Source organism: Chenopodium quinoa, unplaced genomic scaffold, assembly GCF_001683475.1.
Source record: "Chenopodium quinoa cultivar QQ74 unplaced genomic scaffold, ASM168347v1, whole genome shotgun sequence".
Taxonomy (NCBI): domain Eukaryota; kingdom Viridiplantae; phylum Streptophyta; class Magnoliopsida; order Caryophyllales; family Amaranthaceae; genus Chenopodium; species Chenopodium quinoa.
The window spans coordinates 3,378,120-3,402,626 of NW_018743850.1; the positions used below are offsets into that span (position 1 = coordinate 3,378,120).

Below are 24,507 nucleotides of genomic sequence, written 5' to 3' on the forward strand. Positions count from 1 at the left end.
CATTACCTTACCCTAATAGGGTGAAGTCTTATCAGCAGTCGCCCAACAGCTCTGAAGACACCCTGTCTATAGGCCGGGCTTATTTCAACTTCTCACCAAGTGTTGAATGTGCAGATGCTACTCAAAGGCCGGATATAAAGCAGTTCGCTAAGAACATGCTGAAGGTCATCTCTGCTAAGGAGCGGGATTTTGTGAGGGGGGTGGGCACCCTCAACTTTGATGCCATCTTGGCGTTGCTAGCTGAGGTAACTTGTTTTTAAGTTAGAAAATATTTCTAACCCCTCTCATGCCGTCTGTATTGATGATCTTCTTTGCCGAATGCAGGCCATGCTATGGGTGAATGGGCTCAAGAAGCCATTCTCAGACAAACAGAAAGAGGTAAAGAGTGCCAAAGAAAGGGTCGCCTCTGCTTTAGATTAAGCCATGTTTGACATATGTAAAAATGAAGCACTGACTCATGATATCCTGCATTCTCAGGCGGAGGTCAACAAGCAGCAGCTAGAGGCGGCCTAGAAGAGAGTATTTGAGCTTGAGGGCCAGCTGAAGTCAGCCAGGAATGAGCTTGACAAGCATGAGGATGTCAGTAGGGAAACAGACAGCCTCCGCCGCCAGAACGAGAATCTGAAAAGAAAACTCGCCAACCAGGAAGAGCAGCAGCTGAGGAAGAAGTTCCAAGCCAGGGCCGAGGAGGAAAAGAGGCAGCTGGTCGAGGAGAACGAAGCCGACTGTGCCATCCGGATGAGAATGGCTTAGAAGGCATTGCATCCTGACGACGATTACTCCGTTTAGGAGTATCGTTTTGAGCAAGCTACTGAAGAGCTTGACGAGGAGCGGCTGCAAGCGGAGAAAAATAGCGAAGCTGATGATGATGAAGACAGTACAAGGCTGATAATGAGGAATTCGAGCATGATGAGGGTCATCCGGCTGATGCCGGTGAAAAGTCGGATGAGAATGTAGAAGAGTCCTCCACTCCAGATCAAATATAAATCTTTTCTTTGGCCGAATGGCCTGACAATTACTTTTTTGGCCTACGTGCCGAGTATATATGTATCTTTACCGGCTGAGGAGTCGGGTTTGATTGACAATTTCTTTTTCTCACCGATTGTAAAATCGGTTAACACTTTCTTTTGACTGGCCATGGGGTCGGTTTTATATGAAACAGCCGGCCATTGGGTCGGTTTTCCTTGTAAATTTTTTTTTTTTTTTTGCATCAATTTTACTAAATGTTGTATATCGGATGTAGTGTCGAATGTACTTGCCCTTGGACGGATGTGCGCTTGGTTTCAAAAGTGGGTTGATTACCCCAAATCAAGCACACAGTCGTCCATTAGGCATCCGAATAGAGTATTAGACGATCATTGATCGTATCAATTTTTCCAAAGGGACTCTGATCTTGGACCGTTTGTATTGAAACTGGCGACTCAAAGTGCCTTTGCCCCGTTATGGGAATTTCTTAGGTTACTTATTATCACGAGATATTAATCTAAGTTGGAATGACGGCTGGTGTCAATAAGACATGCAGTTTTATTTATGCCATTTAGGTTCCATTTTAGATTATTCAGGTCAAACGGCTGTGAATTAGCCCTTATTGGGCTAATCAATCTTTGCCGCTTGTGTTTGAGTTTATAGAGCAATGTATCACCCAAATGGGAGATGCTCTCTGCGACGAATTCACTCGGATGGGCATCGCCGGACGTCTACTCCTGTTGGAGCAGACGGTTGGTCTAGATTTAGCCGTCTGCACATTGCACAGGTTGTGTTCCCATTGGGAGATATCTAATAAAGCATCAAAATTGAAAACAAAAAGCAATTTTTCATTGATAGGATTTTCGTTTACAAAAAATTTACAAGTCTTAGAAGTAGTACTTTTTTAAGTTATCTACATTCCAAGTTCTGGCTAGCTGCCTTCAGTCTGGAGTTTTCAGGCGAAAGGTGTCGCCTCTTACTTCTTCATAGATCCGGTAGGGGCCTTCCCAATTAGGCGTCAACTTTCTTTGCCCATTGGCCCTACCGGTTGCCTCCATTTTTCGTAACACAAAGTCCCCTACTTTCAAGGGTCGTTTGTGCACTCTTTTGTTGTAGGCTCTGATCATTCTCAGATTGAAAATCTCATAACGTAAGGCAGCATTACCCTTGCGCTCCGGGAGTGAATCCAATGCTAGCCACATGGCCTCCCAGTTAGCCTCTTCGTCATACAACATGACTCGAAGAGTCGGCTCATAGTGTTCAATGGGCAAGACGGCTTCAGCGCTGTACGCCATGATAAATGGGGTTTCTCCGGTTGCCCCTTTTGCTGTTGTTCTGATGGCCCAAAGGACATGAGGTAACTTATCCGCCCATAGACCGTCAGCTCTTTCAATTTTCTTTTTAATGCCGTCTGAGATTAGCTTGTTGAAGGCTTTAACCTGGCCGTTTGCTTGGGGACGACTGACTGATGCAAAGCAATAAGAGATCCTTTGGTCTTCCAACCAATTCTTGAGGGTAAACGTCTCAAACTGAGGGTCATTGTCAAAGACAACAAAAATAGGTACCTAAACCGGGTGATGATATTCTTCCAAATAAAGGAGATGACATCCTTTGTCTTAATGCCTTTGACCGCCTCTGCTTCTACCTACTTGGTGAAGTAGTCAACGGCGACTAGAATATACCACCGTCCGCTTGGAGCAGGCGCATATGGACCAAGAATGTCCATGCCTAATTTGGCGAATAATACTGGGCTGTGAATGGCTGTCAGATCTGTGGACGGACGGTGTATGAGTCGGCCGAATTTTTGACACTTATCACACTTTTTCACAATTTCCATGGCGTCTGCCTCAAGAGTGGGCCAAAAGTAGCCTTGCCGCCTGGCCTTACACGCTAGTGCCCTGCCGCCTATGTGAGAGGCACAGTAGCCCGAATGCAATTCTTCTAGAATTTCTTTCCCCTTTTCGGGATTGATGCATTTCAAAAGAGGTTCTAGAAAACCTTTCTTGAAAAGCTCTCCATTATGAACCTCAAAGTTGGCTGCACGTTTTTTCATTGCAGCTATTTCTACATATGTAATACCCCAAATTTTTTTTATATTAATCAACGATTTTTCTAGTATAAAGTTTAAATTAATAATTATTTTCAAAAAAAAAAATTAATAATTATTATTTTTATTTCCATTTTCGGATTTATTAAAAAAAAATGGTTTCCTATTTCGCAGAAACTGATTTTGAAAAAAATAAAAATAAAATAAAATTTAAAGCTTATCTTTTCAGAACTAGCAACAAACTCAATTTGAAATTGGATCTTATCTTCTGAATATTCTAGAGCAATTAAACCTAAGATTTCTAAGTTATATATATTCTAAATTCCAATTGATCTGCCGTATACAAACACTATCAAATAATACCCATCTCTTTCAACCTTTCACAAGTCGTCATTCCCGACCGATATATCAACGGTAAGCCATGGTTCTTCTTCACCTTCATCCTTCTTGACAACAATTGTCAGCCAACCCATTACGAACTACACTTTCGTTCATTGAACCTTCTTTTGATTTCTTGTTTTACCTACTCAATTTCTTTAATCTTCTTGATGAACACCTTGTAATTGAAAAACTGAAAGTTTTCTTTTTTTAAAAAAGTTTTTTTTTTTAGAAAAAAAAAAAATTGGGTTGTTTCTGCCAAGTAGAAATCTTGAAGTCTTTTTTTTAGGAGTTGGTGCGTGGGTTTGCAGAAGAAGAATGGGAAAGTGTGGTAGTGGAGGAGTTAGTATAGTGGACCATTTGTTTATTTAGTATACAATTCCTTACAATTCTAGCACTGTTGACTCATAAGTTATTATTTCCGTCTCGTACTACTTCTAACTTCGTATTAGATTATTAGCTATACGAGTTAGACTAACTTAGTATTATTATTATTTACTTATTTGTAGACGGAGGCTACTAGGTGAACAACTTGGAGGCTACTTATCTTGAGATTTACGCGCAACTCAAGGTAATTTTTCAATGTCCATCATCTTTAGAATCCCGTTAGGAAATTGTTTTGAGATATTGTGTGCCAACTATGTGCTTGTGTAATTATATGTGATGAGTGTGTTACTGTATGATATTATGGAATCAAATTATATACTAGTTTTCTATAATTGTGTACTAGTATAATATTTTCGAAAATTTGATTATTTGGTATCATAAGAGTTTTTATATAATTGTAATCTTGGGAATTGGATGATTGATTATATGTGATTGATGGTCTCCAAGACCTATTGAGAAACGAGTTGTAACCAGTATGTCTTGTAAAATGACTATGTTTTAATACTGAAATTAAAATATTACTACTTGGGATTAAATTGATTTTGTGCAATACTCGTGTGCAATGTGATCGGACAACTTAATCTATTAAAATGTACATTAAATTAAGAAGGGAAATGAAACCCGAAAGGGTGAAGAACAGGTTGCCCACTAGTGGTTATGGTTGCTTCTAGTTGGTTTAAATTGACGTATATTGCTGTTTAGTCTTCCTCCTAATCAATGGGTATTAGTGATGGGTGTGCACACTAGGGACATTCTGTTTATTTTATGGCCATTTGGGGTTACGCGCGACCCTCTGTAAAGTAGGTGGTGACAGGGACTAGTTCCAGCTTACTGGCGTTCTCTTTCCCTTTCTTAACTAAAGTAATAAAGTTTATGCGACAACTTGATTTTGACTTATTATTAATGTCGATAAAATTGTCTTGCGTAAATATTTTTCGAACTAAATTTATTATTTTACGGGATGGAGTTGGAATTACTCAGTTTATCTGATTTTGGGAGTTTTCTCTCTTTTCTTGTTCCTGATTTATTTTGCAGGTTGGTAAGAGGGCACTCGGTTACGTGTGAGGAGACGTTAGAATAATCACGTAGCTAAGACATTTTAGTTAACTCTAAACTTATTTATTTCCCTTTTTAAATTATGTTTTAAAGTGTTTTATGGTTTGGATGTAACGAATATTTAATTCTTTGTTGCCACTTAGCTCACCTAGTTATAAAATGGTATTTTTGTTTTTGCTTTGCACTTGTTTTCTATGGAAAAATAAGTGTAGCAGTAACACTCCCAAGGTTCGATGGTGGGTTTTGAAAAGAAAAGAGTTACTCTTATTGTTTACAATGACCCGAATTTTGGGGGTGTTACAACTAGGGGTGAGCATGGGACGGGTACCCGTACCGTTAACACTATCGGTTCGGGTACCCGATAACCAATAATACTAAAATGATATCCATTACCCGAACCAATAAGTTTGGGTACCCGAACTTCGGGTACCCGGATTTTCGGTTCGGTTATCGGGTACCCAATATGATATCCAATAATAAAAATTTAGACTTTATAATATAGTTATTATGATATCATTCAACACTAATCAGCACTAATACCACATGATCATGACCAAATAACTAATAATTACTAATCATTTAAATTATGAAGTGATTACGAAGTAAAGTAAGAGTTTAGATTTTGGATAAATAGATTTAAGTAGGAAAAAATTAAGAAAAAATTGCTTATCGGAACGGATCGGGTAACCGTTAATTTTAAAATGATACCCGATAACCATACCCAATAATAAATTATCGGATCGGGTACCCGAACCGTTATAGTTATCGAAACGGGTACCCTAATTTTCGATTCGGTTACGATTCGGATTTTCGGGTTTTCGATTTTTCGGATAATTTTGCTCAACCCTAGTTACAACATATGTATCCGGCAAAGTGTCGTCTAGCAAATAGGCCCAGATGCCGTCCATCCAAGTTAAGATTCGGTCTAGCACTCTAATGGGATCTTCTTCAATACTTCGCTTTTCCATTACTTCCCAGAAGACTGACCGAGGCGTATCACATGAGGCGGATGATGCCATCTTAGAAAGAGCATCCGCCTGATTGTTCTTTGACCTGGGAACCTGACTTAGATTAAATTCATTAAGTGTCCCAGCTTCACCTTTAACCGCCTGCAGATATTTGATTATAGCCGGATGGGTGGCCTCATAGTCACCATGGTATTGGCTAACAATCAGTTGCGGATCAGAGAAGACGTCAATCTTTCTTGCCCCTGCCGGCTTGCACATGCGGATTTCGGCTAGTAGGGCTTCATATTCCACCTCATTATTTGAGGCCTGAAACTTGAACCGTAGTGCATATTCGTACTTGTCCCCTTCAGGAGACTGACATATAATTCTTGCACCACCGTTGTTCATAGTAGAGCTCCCGTCTACATACACTTTCCAAACCTAGTCAAGATTCTCCAGCTCAGCCGGCCTTGTCATTTTGACAATGAAGTCAGCAAACGCCTGACCCTTCACCGCCTTCCTTGGTTCGAAAGAGATTTCAAGACTTTGCATTTCAATAGCCCATTTGAGCATCCTACCGGATGACTCCAAGGTTGTCATTGGCCGCTTGAGGGGTTAGTCTGTGTAGACCACAACCAGATGTGCCAAGAAGTAAGGCTTCAACTTCTTGACTGTCATGTAAAGAGTAAGGCCAAAATTTTCACCTGTTGGATAGCGTAGTTCAGCATTACGAAGAACATGGCTGATGAAATAAACCGGGAGCTGGATGTCGTCTCTCTCAGCAAGGAGAACAGCACTGAGAGCATGGTCTGAGACAGCTAAGTATATGTAAAGAGCCTCCTTTGGCAAAAGGCTAACAAGCCTTGGCAAAGAGTGCAAGTGTTCTTTCAATTTCTCGAAGGCCACCTCAACATCATCCGTGGATGAGGAATCTCACACTTCTTGGGATTGAGAATGACCTTATGCCGCCTGAGTGTGGTGAAGGTTTCTCGGAGGTCAGCAAGATGATCCGTCTGTAGCGTGGATTTAACTATCATGTCATCAATGTACGCCTCTACATTCCTCCCAATTTGATTAATGAGGACTGTATTAATCATTCGTTGGAAAGTAGCAGGCCAAACGGCATCACAGTATAGCAGAATAACCCCTAATCAGTGACGAATGTCGTCTTCTCTTGATCTTTTTTCCACAAGGGTATCTGGTGAAAGCCTGAATAGGCACCCATAAAGCTCATCAAAGCATATCTGGCTGTAGAGTCGACCAGACTTTCAATCTTTGGAAGTGGATAACTATCCTTCGGACATGCCTTGTTCAAATCAGTGTAATCAACACACATGCGCCAGGTACCATTCGGCTTCTTTACAAGCACCTCGCAACCCAATCTGGGAAGTGACACTGCCCAATGAAACCGGCATCTAACAGCTTTTTCACTTCGGCAGCTGCCACCTGGCTTCTCTCCTCGCCGTGGTTTCTTTTCTTTTGCCTAACCGGCTTCTTTTTGGGATCTACGGCGAGCTTGTGGACAGCTAGATTTGGGCTTATGCCTGGCATCTCTTCCACTTCAAAGGCAAAGATATCTTTAAATTCCTTTAACAAATTGTGCAAGTCTGCACCCAACTTCGCAAAAGCAACCGTCCTCACCTTAACAATACGCTCCGGACGTGTGTCGTACAGAGCAATATCAACATGTTCACCAACCGACTGGGGACGAAGTTCATCCGACCGTTCCCCGGTCAGTGATTACTATTGCTTTTCCTTCTTCAAGGCCACCAGCTGGTCGGCCTTTCTCTTTTTGTCGGCTGCTGTTGGAGCAGGCTCGCCTTCCTTGACATCATCAAGGTTTATTGGCTCCTTACCCTGGCTGAATGCGGCCACTATGGGCTTGATGTTTGAGAGGTAGCACTCTCTAGGCGTCTTCTGATCTCCGTTTAGGGAGCCAACGGATCCATTATCCTTCTCAAATTTCAACACTATGAGGGATGGGATAATGACGGGCCTTGGATTCATTCAGAGTCAGACGACCCAATATCAGATTATAGGTAGTCAGATCCTCTACAACCAAGAACCGGACTACCATGTGGCGTCCCTCTCCTTTCTCCCCCAGCCGGATGGGTAGGTCAATCCGTCCGACTGGGTGCACAACCCCACCTCCAAAACCAACCAAGGGGTGAGAAACCTTGTGCATGCTACCCGGCTTGTATTTCAGTTTTGACAAGCAATTATGGTTGATGATATCAGACGAGCCTCCGGTGTCGGTGAGGATCTGACCGACCTTCTGGTTGGCCACTTTGCACTCAATGACAATGGGGTCATCATGCGGTCGGCGATCCTTGCTCCTGTCCTTTTCAGTGACGATGACCTCTTGCCTTCATCAACTGAAATGACGTCTAACCGTCTCACATGGTCCTTGGTGCCCCTGATGGTTGGGCCCCCTCTAGCAAAGCCACCTGCTATTGTGTAGGTCGGCTCTTTGTCAGTGTCCGAACTACTAGCAGGTTGGGCATCCTTTTTGGACGACTGCCCCCGGTTTGTCCTCAAAGTCACCTTAGCCTTCAGGATGTAAGACTTTAACACCCCTTTATCAGCCAGGCGGTCCAACAGCCGCTTGAGACTATAGCAGTCATGGTGTCGTGGCCAATATCCTCAAGGAAATGGCAGTACTTGTTTTTGTTCCGATTTTTTGCAAAACCTTACATAGCAGCTGGCATCTCTATGGTCACCCGGTCTCTTATCTCCATGAGGATGGAGTAGCAGTCTTTGTTAAACTCGTACTTTGGGACGTACGGTTTAAACTCTTTCTTTTTCTTCTGGGACGGCTAATCAGACTCTTTTTAACTGCCCAGATCTCTTTTCTCTTCTTACTCTCTTTAACTTTCTTAGCCGGACTGAGCTTGCCGACTCTCTTCTTTGTCAGACTTCTAGGAGTCCCATTGCTTGCTGGTGGAGCAGAGCTCGATCGCCTGTATATAGGCTTCCGCCTCCATCGGCGCTTCCTAGAGGGTGGCAACCCTTTTTGTGACGAGGTCAAACTTAAAAGTTGACTCGTCCTTCAGTCCCTTGAAGAAGTCTGTATAAGCCACATCGTCAAACAACCCTTGAATCTAGATTCTCACCAGATTGAACCGCCTAACGTATGACCGAAGCCCTTCTCTATCCCCCTGCCGCACTGCACCCAAGTGAAGACTTGTTTTCTTGACAGGGATATTCATAGAGAAGTTAGAAGCAAACAAGAACGCAAGCGTCTTGAAGCTGTTGATGCAGCCAGCTGGCAAGTTGTCGAACCATTGTTGGGTGATGCCCTTCAATGCACCCGGGAAGCGTCGACACTAGGTGGCGTCATCCAACCCCTACAAGTACGTGAGGTTGGTGTAGGTCATGAGGTGGTATTCAGGGTTGGTGGTACCATCATAAGTACCCACCATGACATTTTTAACCTTGGTCGGCTATGCCGCCTCGGTTATCTCCTTGGAAAATGCAGGAGGTTGTTCCCTAAGTTTTAGCAGACGGAGCTGCTAGTCTAAAGGTTGGAAGTTTTGTGCCGCCTGACCCCCAAAGAGGGTCGATTGCATGTAGGGTTGTCCATACGGCATGTATGGCTGCTGAGGCACATACGAGACCAAATGGATCATCTAAGGGCCAGTGTGGACGGACAAGCCCCCTAACTGACTCTCACATACAGATTGAGAATACCTCATTAAGGTATTATGGAAGTTGTCTGGGTAGGTCAGCGTTGAAGCCGACTCAAACAGTTGTTGGTTTCTCTTCTGCTCGATTAGGAATCGGGCATTAGAGTATGTCTTCTTTGAGCCATCTGGCTGGACATGCCGGATGGCCTTCCTCTTCCCTGTCTCAGGGAATCGGATCTTGGTAAGATCGATCAAGGGTCGCTTCCCCTCCTTTAATTTAGGATGCGGAGTGGGCTCTCAGTCCCTGTTTGGTTTGTTCTTCTCAAAGGGAGAAGGTTTCTTGGCCGGCTTGTTGATCAGGTCCTTTATCTCCCCCTTGAAACTTGTCATGAATTTCATGAATTCGTCTCAAGTGACTAGGGTTGTGTCTTTTGCCACCTGGTTTTGTCCAGACGGCTGTCCAGATGACTTACTTGGACCAGCTTGATCATCACCCCGTTCACTTATTTCCTTGGGACGGGTGCGTCTGGTTCTGAGTTACCCATCAGCAGCCACATACGTTTCGACTTCAAAGTCGTCATCACTGTCATGATTTGAATAGACCTCAGCTTCGGCCGTAGAACGTTTCTCATTAGGAGGCGGTAAAGACTATTGCCCTCCGGAGAGTTACATCACTAAGTCTGGACTCCGGGCGCCTGTACCTGCAAAACAACAGAGACTCTGATTGGGTGGAGTTCCGCCTCCGACGATCAAGTTAGAACGTGTACGGAGAATTAAAAAGGTGCGGAATGTAAAGTGAGATCTTCTCGGATTCCAAGATCAGGTGTTTTTCTCTGATGTGAGAGAATTGATTATGTTGCAATCATCGAATGTTCTCCCCAAAGTGGGGTAAATCTCCCTATTTATAAGGTCATTGGAATTTGTGCCTCTGTCTTAGGTTATAGAAACCTAGGACTGATGGGCTGCGCCGTTTTTTGGCAGTCTAGGGAATTGGGCCTTGAAGGCTGCCAATTCCATATGGAGTATCTGTCTACCATATGCCTAGCCCTGGTAGGTCCACTTTGGGGTCTTCCAAGAATGACACATGTCACGCTCTGGTTGGTCCACATGGCGGAGTAAAAAATACCCAAATCTGTAGTTTAAATGTAGAACTTTTATGAATGTGTACGGTGTAGGAAATAGTTACAGGTTGAACAAATGAGGGATGAAAGATGTCTACAGGTTGAACAAATTTTCAAGTATAAGCTTCCGACTAAAACCGCTACTTGTTTATGAACTAAAACCGCTATCTTGAGTAGTGGTTTATATACTAAAACCGCTATTTTAAGCAGCGGCTTCAAGCTGAAAAAAATTAAAAAAATTAACAAAGCTACCCGAGCCTACGTGGGCAACAATTTCGTAATTAAGTTCAGTACCAATGCAAAATGGTAAATAAGTTTCAAATGAGCCATATTTTGGTAAATCGTCCCAATTTTTGTGACGTGTTCATATTTTTTTGGAAAAATTCATGCCAATAATCCAACCTTTAGCCCATTCTTTTTTAATAATCCGACCTTTCGATTATTATTTAATAATCCGACCTTTGGGGGTCTTTAATTTTTATTGGTCCCATTTGACCAGAAACCGGATGAAGAGGTAATTTTTTTTTTATATACACGTGTCATTACATAATTGGTAAAAAAAAATAATTAAAAAACACAAATAATTCAGCCACCACCATCCCTTGGCAGCCACTCCCCTAGCAGCCCACCACCACCCAAACCACCACCCCCACCACCAATCAGCCACCTACTCCCTTTTCCCCTCCCCTAGCAGCAACCCCCACCACCAATTAAGCTACATAAATCGTTGCCCCCATCCAAGTCAACCACGAAAACCACCCCAGCCACAACCTTCCACCAGCTAGCCTACTCCCATCGTCAACCACCACGAAAACCGCCTTACTCCAGATACACCACCCAAACCCCAGAACCACCATCCCCCTGTGCCGGTTTGCCCCCTCCCCCTGCGCGCCGATTTCCCGCCTCCCCCACGCCGGTGACGCGACCCACCCTCCCACCGCACTCCTTCAATTCCCTCCTTTATTGAACTCCCACCTCGAGAAAACCCGTCGCCCCTCCCCCCACCACCGCGCCACCACAAACCAGCAGCCACACCTCTCAATAAGCGGCAGCAACCACAAATCGAAGCAACAACGCATAGATTCAGCTCGATTTCAATTAAAAAACGGAGCAGGCGCCCCTCAATCAAGTTGCTAAATCAAATGGTTGAGATTTTGTGATGCTAGTTGTTGATGATGTCGATTGATGGTGATGAACGGTTTTGATGGTTGAATGGGAAGATCGAAGAGCAGCATAGCAACCAAGGAGGAAAATCGGGGGGGTTTGATTGTTTTCTAACGGGGTTTAGGTTTTGGGTGGCGTTTCGGGTGGGGATGGGGAGGGGGTTGTTTCCGGCAGGGTGGGAGGGGTGGTGTCGTGGGTGGGGGAGAGAGAAGGGTAAGGGAGAGGTTGGGTTCGCCGGCCGCCGGGGAGGGAGGGTTCGCCAGCAGCAGAGAGAGAGGACTGGCAGTGGGTGGGGGTAGGGTGGCTAGGTTTTTTTTTTTTCTTTTTTTTTTTTGTTTTTTTGTTTTTTTTTTTAATTTTTTTACCAATCACATGCCGCCACGTGTCATGTAACCTGTTATAACAGGTTACATGACCGATTGGGACCAATAAAAATTAAAGACCCCCAAAGGTCGGATTATCAAAAAAGAATGGGCTAAAGGTCGGATTATTGCCATGAATTTTTCCTATTTTTTTTACTAAATGTTCATTTTTTGTAAAGTGTTCAAATTTTTTTTACTAAATGTTCAAAAGTATAGACATGAATAAGTGCACCATGGTGCATATAATAACTATTGGAGGTGTCAATTCGGATGTATGTATCGTGTTTGGTGAGGACGGATCTGGTCTAATTTGAAAATTGAGTCATTCTAATTTACTGTGTCCATACGAGTTGAAATATGAATAGGATATTTTTTGAATCGAGATAGGTTTTGACACCACTAATTAGAATCCTAAGAACAAATCCGATCCAATGGTAAACTAATTGTCAAATAAGTTTGTCATGCCACATATAGAGTAGAATTTTAAGCTAACATTGTTTGTAGCTATTTGTGCACCAATGGTTTGCTAATGACTTGCTATTTAAATGAGTTTAACTTTCTCAATTATCGTTACAAATTTAATTTAGTATACTAACCTCTAAAATTTTGAAGACTTTTTTCTCAAAAAATTAAGCTTGACAAAGCTAAATGGTCAAGCTAATAGCTAGAGACAACTTGTGGGGTTGGTTGAAACCAGTGGAGTTGCTCTAATGTTTCCAAATTTTACTACTCCCATTCTCTGTATTTAATTAATTGTTCCACTTCTTCGGATACGGAGTTTTAGGAAAAATAGTAGTAGAAGGTATTATTTTATGATTAAAGTGGGGTTGGTTGAAAAATATAAAAAAAATAATCTGAAAAACAAAAGTGGGTAAAAGTGAGGAAGAGAGAATATAAAATTATATAAATATAATATTAGGGGACCATTAGTTGGGAGAATATTGAGCAATTATTTAAACACGACCGCAAAAGAAATGTGGAGCAATTAATCCAAATAATTAAAGGGTAAAAAAGTAATCTTAGGTTTCTTTATGTTCATGGGATTATTCCAAAAAAGGAAAGAAAAAAAAAAGTAATCCTAGGTTCTTAATTAGAAGTTAATTAAGTGAATTAGTAGTACTAAGTTTCTATCAACAAAAAATTTTAAACTTCGGGTATTATTTTACGATAAAGCTTGTTAAAGGTTTTTTTTTCTTTGTAAAATGGTGTTGTAATTATAAACCTAACCATGATTAAGTATTTTAATTAAAATAGTTACTCATATGATATTTGGTAATCAAAAGTTCATGATTACCAATGATTTAGGGGTGTTCAAAAATTGGTCCGAACTAGATCGGACCAAATTAATCGGTCTGGTTTTTTGCTTAAAATTATACATAAAACCTTTAATACTGATTAAGATTATCCTTTATAAACTTGGAATAATTTAGTAGTATAAGCTTTTTGTACTAAACATAAAAAAAAAAAAAAAAAAAAAAACGTTAAAATATAGTTTTTCCTTTATTTTTTTTCGAGTTTACCATATTATTTAAAATTTAGAAAATTTTTTTTATAAAAATTCTAAAATTGGTCCAAACCAGTCCGGTCCGAGGTTTGGACTGATTTTTTCGGTCCGGTCCGGGTTCAGTTCTTAAAATTCAATTTTTCGGTCCGGTTTTGGACCAATGAACGGCCAATAATTTTCTTACAATTTTTTTTTTTTTTGAATGGAATAATTTTTTTTACAATTTACCAAAGAGAAAATAAAAAGTTAGATATTAACAAAGAGCATTTAAAAAAAAAAAATCTCATAAATATTACTGTAAAAAATTGTGTCGTTTTTATTAAATTAATGAGCTCACAAACTTTACAATGGTGAGTTGAAGGATCCAGCTTTACAAAATTACAAGCAAAGGAAGCAAACAAGGGTTGACCGATTCGCATATAAGATTGAATGCCACATTTGAAGCCAGTAACATTGAGTGTAAATTCGTTGTTATGTATCCACAACAATGCCTTTCAACATATCACATTATGAATTTGGATTATTCATCAAAATTCCAAATAGTAGAAATTTAGTCTACAAACTCAGACCACAGACAAATTCGATGACCATAGCTGAGTGTTTCGCTTATCATGTTTTACTTGGTCAATTGGCCTACATTATTATCTTCGAGTCCTTAAACTTTCTCCTCAACCATCCACTTGAAACACCAAAAATTCTGAAAAACAAGACCAAAAAAGAGAGAGAGAGGAGACAATGGCTGAATCCGTTTTTACGGCATTGCGCAGGAAGTCCTGAAAAATCTGGGATCAACTGCCCTTAATGAGATTGCCTAAGCATGGGGCTTCAAGGCTCGTCTTGAGAAGCTCAAGAACACCATCAACACCCTCAAAGATGTTCTGTTGGATGCTGAAGATAAGCAAGCTGAAAGCCGTGCTGTTCGTGGTTGGCTTGAAAGGCTTACCACTGCTGTCTATGCTGCTGACGACTTGTTCGATGAGTTTGCTACCGTTGCTGCACGAAAACAGCTCATAGGTGGAAACAAAGTGACTAGAGAGGTACAAAATTTCTTCTCCCGTTCTAATCAAATCGCCTTGGCTTTCAACATTTCCCATAAGATAAAAGAAATTAGGAAAGAACTGGATGACATTGTCATGGACAGTTCCCAGTTTGCGTCTTTACTCCCTCGTCTTGAAGAAAGGGTGGTATTAAGGCGAGATCAGACTTGTTCATTTTTAGACGTAGATGAAGTGATTGGCAGAGATAATGATAAGAAGATAATTTTAGACATCCTACTTGGTGTTACCTCCAGTTCTGCTGATGCTCACGAGCATGAGCATCAGGCGCTTCCTGTTATTCCAATCGTAGGGATTGGAGGCATGGGGAAGACAGCCTTAGCTCAACTTATATACAATGATCCTCAGGTTGACAAACTTTTTGAGCTGAAGATGTGGGTATGAGTATCTGAAAACGTTGATATCAAGGAAATCACAGAAAAGATTCTCAAGTCAATGGCCGATGCAAAAACAACAACAAATCACAAGTTAGAGATGGAGCAATTACTCTGTCAGCTGCGTAGGGAAGTCAGCGACAAGAAATACTTGCTTGTTCTGGATGATGTACGAAGGTCGTGAGGAATGGCTCAAGCTCAAGGCTCTGTTGAAGATTATAGGCAGAAAGGGGAGTAAGGTCCTAGCAACAACGCGAGCAAAGGACGTAGCAAAAATAATGGCTACTCTTCCAACTCGCGAATTAGATGGCCTTTCAGAGGTGAACTCATGGGCGCTATTCAAAAAGATGGCATTTGAGCCTGGACAATCACAGCAGAAGCCCCATCTTGTGAAGGTTGGGAAGGAGATTGTTAGAAAGTGCGCAAATGTTCCTTTGGCCATAAAGACGGTAGGGAGCCTTCTTTATGGTAAGGATGAAAAAGGGTGGTTACTCCTCAAAGATGAAGGTCTGGCAAGTATATCTCAGAAACAAAATAGCATCATAAAAATTCTCAAGCTTAGTTATCATAACCTCTGGTCCCCATTGAAAAATTGTTTTGCTTATTGCGCTTTGTTTCCGAAAGACTTTGTATTTCACAAGCTGCTTCTGATGAATTTGTGGATGGCCGAGGGCTTTATTGTTCCAACAGATAATGAAAGCCAGAGTCTAGATGAAGTTGCTGAAGATTATTTTCTTATGTTGTTGCAAAGGTGCTTTTTTCAGAACATAATAAGAAATGAATATGGGGAAATTATATTCTTCAGAATGCATGATCTGATACATGATCTCGCTAGAGAAGTGGCTGGAGTCAAGTGCAAGGTTGCCAAGTTGGGAGACAGAAACTTCAGTAACAAAATTCATCACTTGTCCTTGGATTACCAGATAAAAACCATGTGGAAAATCCCAAGTGGGATGCTAAATTTGAAGCTTCTGCGAACGTTTCTTACGCCACAACAAATCCTGCATGGATCAGCCTACAATACGACATGTTCACGGTTGATAACGAATTTTAGATGCTTACGGGTATTGGATCTTGGTAGCCATGGAGTCAAAAGCTTGCCCAGTTCAATAGATAAGCTAATTCACTTAAGGTTCCTCAACCTCTGCCATTCATCTATGGAAAAACTTCCAGAAACAATCACAGAACTTCAAAATCTGCAAACACTTCTACTGGATTTCTGTTTGGAGCTGAAACAGCTGCCTACAAATATTAGAAAACTCACCAATCTCAACACCCTTAGTATCATTCAATGTCCAAGCTTAACTCACATTCCGTCAGAAATACGAGAATTGACTTCTCTTCACAAGTTACCTCATTTTATAGTTGGGCACAAAAAAAATTCAGAATTCAAGGACAAGCCCAGTGCTATTGCTGAGTTGAGTGATCTAAAGAACCTTAATAATCTGAAAGGATCATTGACTATTGAACTCAACGGTGACCTGAAGGATCCAGCTTTACAAGCAAAGGAAGCAAACTTAAGCAGCAAACAAGGGTGGATCAAATTGAATATAAGATTGAAATCCACATTTGAAGAAAATGAAGCAGTTTTGGAAGGCCTCAAACCACATCCTAATCTCAAGGGCTTAAATATTGTTTTTTACAGTGAACAGAAGCTCCCGAGTTAGGCAATGATGGATAATTTCTGTACTAATCTTCCAAATCTGGTTTGTATTAGGCTTAGCAACTGGAAAAGATGCCAGCAACTACCGGCTTTTAATCAACTTCGTTTATTGAAGCTCCTTATGCTTATTGAGCTGGACAGTGTAGAATATCTGGAGAGCAGTTCCTCTTCAACAGAAGCTTCATTCTTCCCATCACTTGAAGAGCTAGTGATGCGAAATATGAAGAATCTCAAGGGATGGTGGAAAAATAACGACAGCAGTAGAAAACAAGTATCATTTGATAAGCAATCAAAATTGGTCATTGATGACTGTCCGAACTTCACATTTCTTCCTAGTTGCCCTAATGTAGAGCAATGTTGAACGTCAACAAGACACTCTCCGTATTAAAGATGGCAACAACTGCAGCGTCATTAACCTCATCTTCAGGGTCCGAGTCTGGTTTAAAATTGAAAAATTTGACAATTGATGATGTGGAAGACCTTGTATTCCTGCCAAAACAAGCTCTGCATCAACTTCAAGGTATAGACATCCGCGATCCCAAGCTAGTAAGTACTGACAGATTAGAACAAGTTTTCACTACTAGTCTATCTTCTGTACCTGCATTGTTATTCCATGGCTGTCGAAGCTTAAAACCCATCTCTAAAGGCCTGAAACATCTGACGACATTGAAAATTTTAGTCCTGGTGAATTGTCCAGAGCTCCAACTACTGTCATCGATCGAACAACCAGCTGAAGACGAAATTGGCATATGGGAAGCTATGAAAGGTCTTCATTTATTGCTGTTGGAAGATATTCCAAAACTGGTTGTTCTTCCTACTGGGCTTCAACAATTGACAAACCTACAAACTCTGCTAATCAACTAGAACAAGTTCCAGAATGGATAAGCTGTTTCCAGTCTCTAAAAGTTATGGAATTGGTTAATTGTCCTAAATTGAAATCGGTCCCACAAGGTTTTTGTACGCTCAGTTTACACCATCTCATTATCGTTGCATGTCCAGGATTAACAGAAAGATGTCAAGGCCCACATGGTCAAGACTGGTCCAAGATTCAACATATCCCGCTGGTCACTGTTTTCGCATGATGACTAGGAGTTGATGTAATAGTAATTTAATATAGTATTGGTTCTAGAAGCATAAATGTATTACTACCTTCTTTTCTTTTTAGTTTGCAACAAACGAATATTATTTGTGAGACGTAAAAAATTACTTTGTTACAACTTATAAGAAATGGAGGTAGTTTTAATTTATTTTTTTTTTATTTTTTTTTTATCATTTGAGATAAGTATGAATGCTTTGATGCAATCAATGAAGAATAAAATTCGCAACACACTTGAAATTTGTCCTAATATATTGTTCTTTAGCAAAATTGTAGCTAATTATTGAAGCAGTTGAACAAGAACAAGAACATAGCACCCTGCACACTTCTACATACACTCAAAATAACACATAGATATGCCCCTAAACGCCATAGACAAATTTTTGTATGTGGCTGCCGTGTGGCAAGGGTTACCCGATTTACTCGGTCAAAGGCTACTCGAATTATCCGAGTTACTCGGTGAGGGTAAAGTTACCCGAGTTACTCGGTCAGAGGTTATTCAAATTACCAAGTTAATCGGTCAGGAGTTATCCAAATTACTCAGTTATCCAAATTATTCAGTCAAGGATTACTCAAATTACTTGATCAGGGGTTAATCGGTCATGGGTTACTCGGTCATAAATTACTTGAGGGGTTAGGGGTTACTCGAGTGGTTACTCAATCAAGGGTTACTCGATTTGGAGCAACTCGAGTAACCCCTGACCGATAACCCCGACCACCAGCCACAATCCCCCGCCATAAAGTTTATTTCTTCAAAATCAACAAAATTCAACACCCCCTTAATGCAGCTCAATTGGTGCCCTCGTCTTCACGGACAGACCACATGCATCAATTTAAACTACCCCATTAACAACAACCTAGTCAATCAATAATTACTCTGAAATTGATCTTCAATTCCCCATTGCATAAAAATAATAATAAATAAATACAATAACAAAAACATATATACTAGAAAAAAAAAAAAAGAAAAATCAACTTGAAAGCCCCCAAATTGATCAACATCAGGCCTAAATTTGATTCCTTAAAGCATAATTAAAGTACTGTCTTTTTTCCAAAATTGAAAACCCATTCACACAAACACAATATTTCTTACTTTACCACATAGTTGTTCAAAAGTTGCGCCCAATTTTTCTCGAAAATTAGAACAAATTACGAGCAAAATCTCTCAATTGAACTAATAAAAATCATAAACAACCTAAAAAGATGCAAGAAAAGCATAACTAACGAATTTTTTTCAAAAGCAACCAAAAATTAGCTGAAATTAATCCTTTATAATGAGATAAATAAAATAAAAATTAAGTAAAAATAGAAACAATTGCAACCAGAAGTAGTGATAGGAAGAGAAAGTATAGAATGAACCTAAAAGGGAAGCTGTGAATTTAAGTAGCAGAGGAGGAGACAGAAAGCGGTAAATAGCTTCGGCCTCGCCCGCCCTGGATGAAATAATTGTCAATCACAAATTGAGGAAACACGAGGATAAGGGATATCTCAAGTGGTTAGAACTTTCCTCCCGGTTACAGGTAATCTTCGAATCGATTCTTATTATTCGTCTTTATTGCTTTTCGTCTTTATCGCTTTCTAAACACCAAGAAACAAATTTAGGATTAATATTTTTAAAACACTTCAATAGGATTTTACCAGGTAAGATTAGTTTTTTTAAAGCGCCACGTAAAATTATAATAAAAAAAATTGCCACGTAAGATTAATTCTAGAGCGTCACATAGGAAAATGTTATATTTTAGCACATAAAAAAAAAATTGCAATTTATTTTAGATCAAAAATTTTATATAATTATAAAAATAAAATTAGCGTGTTTTTTGTGTGGCTTGCCATATCGTGTGGCTGATTGAGACACACCCAAACACTGACCGAGTAACCCATAACCGTCTGAGTAACCCCTGATCGATTGAGTAACCTTTGACCAACCAAGTAATCCGACCACCCAATGTGATATGACCAGCCACATATGAAACTTTGTGAAATAAAATATTACTATCTTTTTATATTACGAATTTTATCTAAATATGAGGAACAAAGTTAATAATTCATTTTATAATAAATAATTCAAGTACTAAACTAGCGAATATCACAAAGTTTATTAGATAAATATATATTAGTAAAATATTTTATTTGAAAAAATACAAACAAATCGTGCATCGCACGGGGTTCATCTAGTATATAAATATGATTGTGTAATATATTGTTAAATTTTTTTATTATTTTTTTAAAGAAGTCCAAAAGGACACCAAATTTCATTAATTAAATTCATACGACATCTACAATTGATAAATAACGATAATGAAAACAAATTTAACAAAATCAAACAAGGATTAATCGAAGAAGTGCTAAGAATCCAAATACATAGATATAACAATTCGGCATATTCTCGATTCGTTGTCTTATACAAATTTTTGAGTGGATCCGTCGACGCTTCAATATTTTGTGAGGAAAAAAATTCTTGTGATGATTTTGTAATCCAAATTCGAGAAATAATCAATCGTAGCCCCGTAAAACTAGAGACCCTATCAAACACAAATAACACCTTGTTTTTCGAAGGAATTCGAAAAACCTATTCTTTCGAAGGAGATCTAAAAAACCTTGTTTTTACTTCAATGATTTTTTTTTTTTTTTTTTTTTTTTTTGGAAAGAAAGGGGCAAAGCCCTAAGAGGAAAAAAAAAAAAAAAAAAACCAATATAGTGGAAAGTAACTGGAAACTAAAAGGCAAAAAAAAACAAGGAAAGCAAACAACACTACTAAAAGTCTAAAACAAAAGTCAAACACAACAATCAAAACGGAAACATAAACCAAGTACAAAAGCACTAGTAAAGCAGTGCCAAAGCAATAACATAAGAACATAACCCACATATACTCCGTATACTGAATCATTGATATCATATCACGATATGTGCATATGGAGTACATTGTAATCCAAACATGCCAAAAAGAGTATTATTTCAATTTAAATCGTACCATACTTGCATCAATATTCGATATATTTCTAGCACGATGAAAATGGTTGATACCATGTTAAACACAAACACCACTCGTGAGTCCAATTCAAATCGCTAGCTCTTACAAAGTACATAATAAGATCATCGCTACACTAGGCAGGGAAGGGGTTGAACCCGCTATTGACCATTTTCTCAAGAGGCCAAAAGAGTGGTTGAGGAAGATTATCCCAATCATACCAATCCCAACCATCACATTTCTCGGGCTCTACATTTTGAGGAACTTGATCTGTATTTGTTAGGGACGAACGCAAGAAGATGGTCACGTAATGTAAAGGTTTTGGCCCTTCAACAAAGAGGTTGTTGGTCACAGTTAGCAACTCTGTTGCTCCTATTTCTAACCCTGTTTCTTCCTTCACTTCTCTCGCTGCACATTCCTCAAAGTTTTCCCCTGAAATTATTGGATTAATTATTACATTAAAATTTCATCTTGATTATGATAATTTGTGGCTCAATTTAAATACTACCTCCGAATATTATTAGTTATAAGTTTGGAGTATTATTTGTGATAAAATATTCTAAAGTTGCAACTAATAATATTCGGAGGTAGATGATACTCTATTACTCTGTGGTACTCAATTTTAATTTGATGATCATGTATTACAAAATACTATGTACAAATTTTACAATGAAAGTCATATAGGTACCACATCAAATTTCACTAACTAATACTACAAGCAATAAAATTCTCTTAAGTAATCAGATTCACACAAAACTAAGACCAAATCAATGAGACATCTAAAGTAGAAATATGGATCAATATAAGTGAGACGAAGTAATTATCACAACATGGAAAAAGTACATATTATACTTATCTGCTTTAACCAAATAATTTTTCAATGTAATCCCAAAAATTTGTAGTCTCTTCATTATACGGAGTAAAATACAAGTAATTGCAACATTTCAGTCCAAACTTGTGATAAACTTACCCTCATAAATTTCAATCTTAATGTTGTAATTAATTTTAAATGAATTGAATATATGTAATCGTACATGAATCAAACCACTTGAAAATTAAAGTGACAAAGCGTACTCGCCATTACATAACACTAAAAAAAAATCTCTCCAAATTTGAAAATTTCAAAGTTCTAATGGCAAAAAAATCACATAGTAATGAATCTTCTAGTAGCACAACATTGACGAGCAACAAACTATATAATGAAATTAAAAAAGTGAAAAAACAAAAAAGCAGAAAATGCAATATGTAAGAGAGAGAGAAGAAGAGGGAGAAATAGAGACAGACCAAACTCAAGATTACCGCCGGGAAGAGCAAAGGTGGAGTTGCCAACGGCAGAGCGACGGCGTCCCAGCAGCACCTTCTTTCCATTTAATAAGAATACAACCACCGCCACTTTTGGTTTCGCCGCCTCATTATCGGTTGTTGCTACGGTGCTACTAGCTTTGCTCATCTTTTTCCCCGATTCGTCTTGGTTTTTGTAGTGTGAATTTGGGGAGGATGTTCTGTGTTGATCGGGGGAGTACAATACTTGTATTTTTGAACTTGAAAAAGTCACTTTTTCAAGGTTTTTTTTCTTTTTTTTTAATTTTTTTTTTAAAAAGTACTTGCTTGACAAGGCATTAATGGTTTGACCTTGCAATTATTTGCTTGAAAGTTTGACGGTTTGACCCCTTTTTTATATTCGGATACAAAGACGGATTCGGGGAGTGGTCAGTCAGGCCATGGCCCGCCCCATGATCGTACTTGTATAATATTATTAAGCTGCACTAAAATATATTGAAGATAATTTGGTGGAGTTAGTAGCATAATTATTCATTTAATTCTTGGGTATATAGAATTAGAGGTCGAAACCTGTAACCTACAATTTTCTTATTTTGTTTGTTTATTTATTTATATTGTTACTTCCATTTATTACTCAAATGTATTTTTTTTTCTTTTAGTATTTTTTACTTCCTATGTTTTTAAATACTTACTCCACTTTTCATTTTCGGCCGTTTTTAAATACTTGTTCCATTTCCTTATGTTTTTAACGTACAATTTTCTTATTTTGTTTGTTTATTTATTTATTTATTTATTTATTTATTTATATTGTTACTTCCATTTATAACTCAAATGTATCTTTTTTTCTTTTAGTATTTTTTACTCCCTATGTTTTTAAATACTTGCTCCACTTTTCATTTCCGGCCGTTTTTAAATACTTGCTCCATTTCCTTATTTGAAAACCTTTTACAATATTTAATTCATCTCTCTCAACTAGTGGACCCAATATAAATCATATTTTATTAATTTCATATTCTCTCTCCTCCAATTCTCTCAACTATTTTCGTTTTTTACAATTTTTGTATTCTTCCACCTACCCTACTACCTCCATATTTTATTACTTTCTCCAATTTCTCCTAAAACTTCAAGCATGGATAAATGGAGCAAGTTTTTAAAAATAGAGGGAGTAAATACTACCTTCATTTTTATTTAGTTGACACCATTCTATTATCATGCATGTCGACGCATTTTTTTTAATGATTACTTTCTATAATTCTCGACTTTGTAAAATTATAAAAAGTGGGTATTAATAAAATATACATTGAGACGATTCAAACAAGATCACACTTAACTATGTTTTATCGTAGCTAAAAACTAGTCAAAGTGTAATTTGTGAATAATGTAAAAGTCAAACGGTGTCAACTAAAAAAAAACAGAGGAAGTTCTTTTTAGTGGCTTAAGGAGTTATAAATGTGTACTTATAATCCTTATTCTTTGTTGTAGCAATCTAAAACTGAACCTATGAATATGCATTAGAAATTTGGCCCATGAGTTAAGCCTGATTTTGAGCGAAAATTTTCAGCCTGAAGTTGAGCATGACACAACCCTTTTTTTTTTCTTTTTTTTTTTATTTTAATTTTTCGTTTTCAAAGTCGGTTTAATTTTCCGAGTTTTAGGCAAGCACTTTCAATCCGATCCTTGACCCCGGCTTGGTTCGATTAATTAGTTTGAAATTTTATTTTTAGTCCAACCCGGTCCGCCCTGTGATCATTTTTTTTACTAATTATTTTCAAGATAAAAATGAGGTATTTTGCAAAATAATACCACATAAAAGTCACAAAATGGATTATAGCACCACAAAATTTAAAACTTTTATTATAACACCACAAAAACACCAAAAAATTGGATTTCACCACCACTTAACTGATGCCATCCAAAAAACCGTTAGTGAGCCCCACATTATACAATGTCAATTATTTATTAGATTAAAAAAAATTAAAATTAAAAAAAAAAGGAAAACCATAAAATCCTAACCTAGCCACCACCCTCACCACCGGCGTCGGTTCCCCTTGCTCCCACCGTCGTCATCCCAACCCAGCCAACGACCCTCGGCCGAATATACCAGCCTAGCCGACCACCCTCGATCGTCATAACCAGCCCAACCGTACCCCAACCTTAGCCCCGATTTGGTTTCTAGGTGTGGGTTTGGGTTCAGGTGAGGGTGAGGGTGAGAGGAGTAGGGCGGTTTTTGGGTTTAAGTCTGGGTCTGGGTCTGGGTCTGGGTGTGGGTTGGGATCTCGACGGTTTGGCGACAGTGGTGGTGGCGTAATGTTGTTGTGGTATGAGTTCGACGACGGTGGTGGTAGAGGCTGGTTGTAATGCTCCGTATTTTTATAATATTTTTATATATATAAATTATTTATTTTATAAATTAAAATGATTCATTTCATTTCTAAAAGAAATTAATTATTTAAATAATATGTAAGTGTGCATAAAATAATATGGGTCATCAATTGAGGCAATAAAAGTGTTT

The 24,507-nt window shown here is 38.9% G+C and overlaps 2 protein-coding genes and 1 long non-coding RNA gene across 3 annotated transcripts; 2 read left to right on the forward strand and 1 right to left on the reverse strand.

Annotated features, from left to right (window-relative positions):
• Positions 1 to 3,167: 3,167 nt before the first annotated feature.
• On the forward strand, positions 3,168 to 5,116 carry LOC110685621. Its single transcript, XR_002504096.1, has 3 exons — positions 3,168 to 3,427; positions 3,901 to 3,962; positions 4,814 to 5,116. It is a non-coding gene; the product is annotated as an uncharacterized LOC110685621 (long non-coding RNA).
• Positions 5,117 to 15,154: 10,038 nt separating this feature from the next.
• LOC110685661 (putative disease resistance protein RGA3) lies at positions 15,155 to 16,654 on the forward strand. The gene has a single exon (XM_021862193.1). It carries the CDS (start codon positions 15,155 to 15,157, stop codon positions 16,652 to 16,654), a length of 1,500 nt encoding a protein of 499 aa, XP_021717885.1.
• Positions 16,655 to 20,641: 3,987 nt separating this feature from the next.
• LOC110685975 (nudix hydrolase 1-like) lies at positions 20,642 to 22,648 on the reverse strand. Its single transcript, XM_021862534.1, has 2 exons — positions 21,999 to 22,648; positions 20,642 to 21,146 (listed from the first exon to the last, which is right to left on the reverse strand). The coding sequence occupies exons 1-2, from the start codon at positions 22,162 to 22,164 to the stop codon at positions 20,851 to 20,853; spliced, it is 462 nt and encodes a 153-aa protein (XP_021718226.1). The 5' UTR covers positions 22,165 to 22,648; the 3' UTR covers positions 20,642 to 20,850.
• Between the last annotated feature and the right edge of the window lie 1,859 nt (positions 22,649 to 24,507).

Coding starts and splice junctions, on each gene's coding strand:
- LOC110685975 (XM_021862534.1), bottom strand. CDS start 22,164: ATGAGCAAAGCTAGTAGCACCGTAGCAACAACCGATAATGAGGCGGCG. Junction 21,147..21,998: donor CGGCGGTAATCTTGAGTTTG/GTCTGTCTCTAT, acceptor CAATAATTTCAG/GGGAAAACTTTGAGGAATGT.
- LOC110685661 (XM_021862193.1), top strand. CDS start 15,155: ATGTACGAAGGTCGTGAGGAATGGCTCAAGCTCAAGGCTCTGTTGAAG.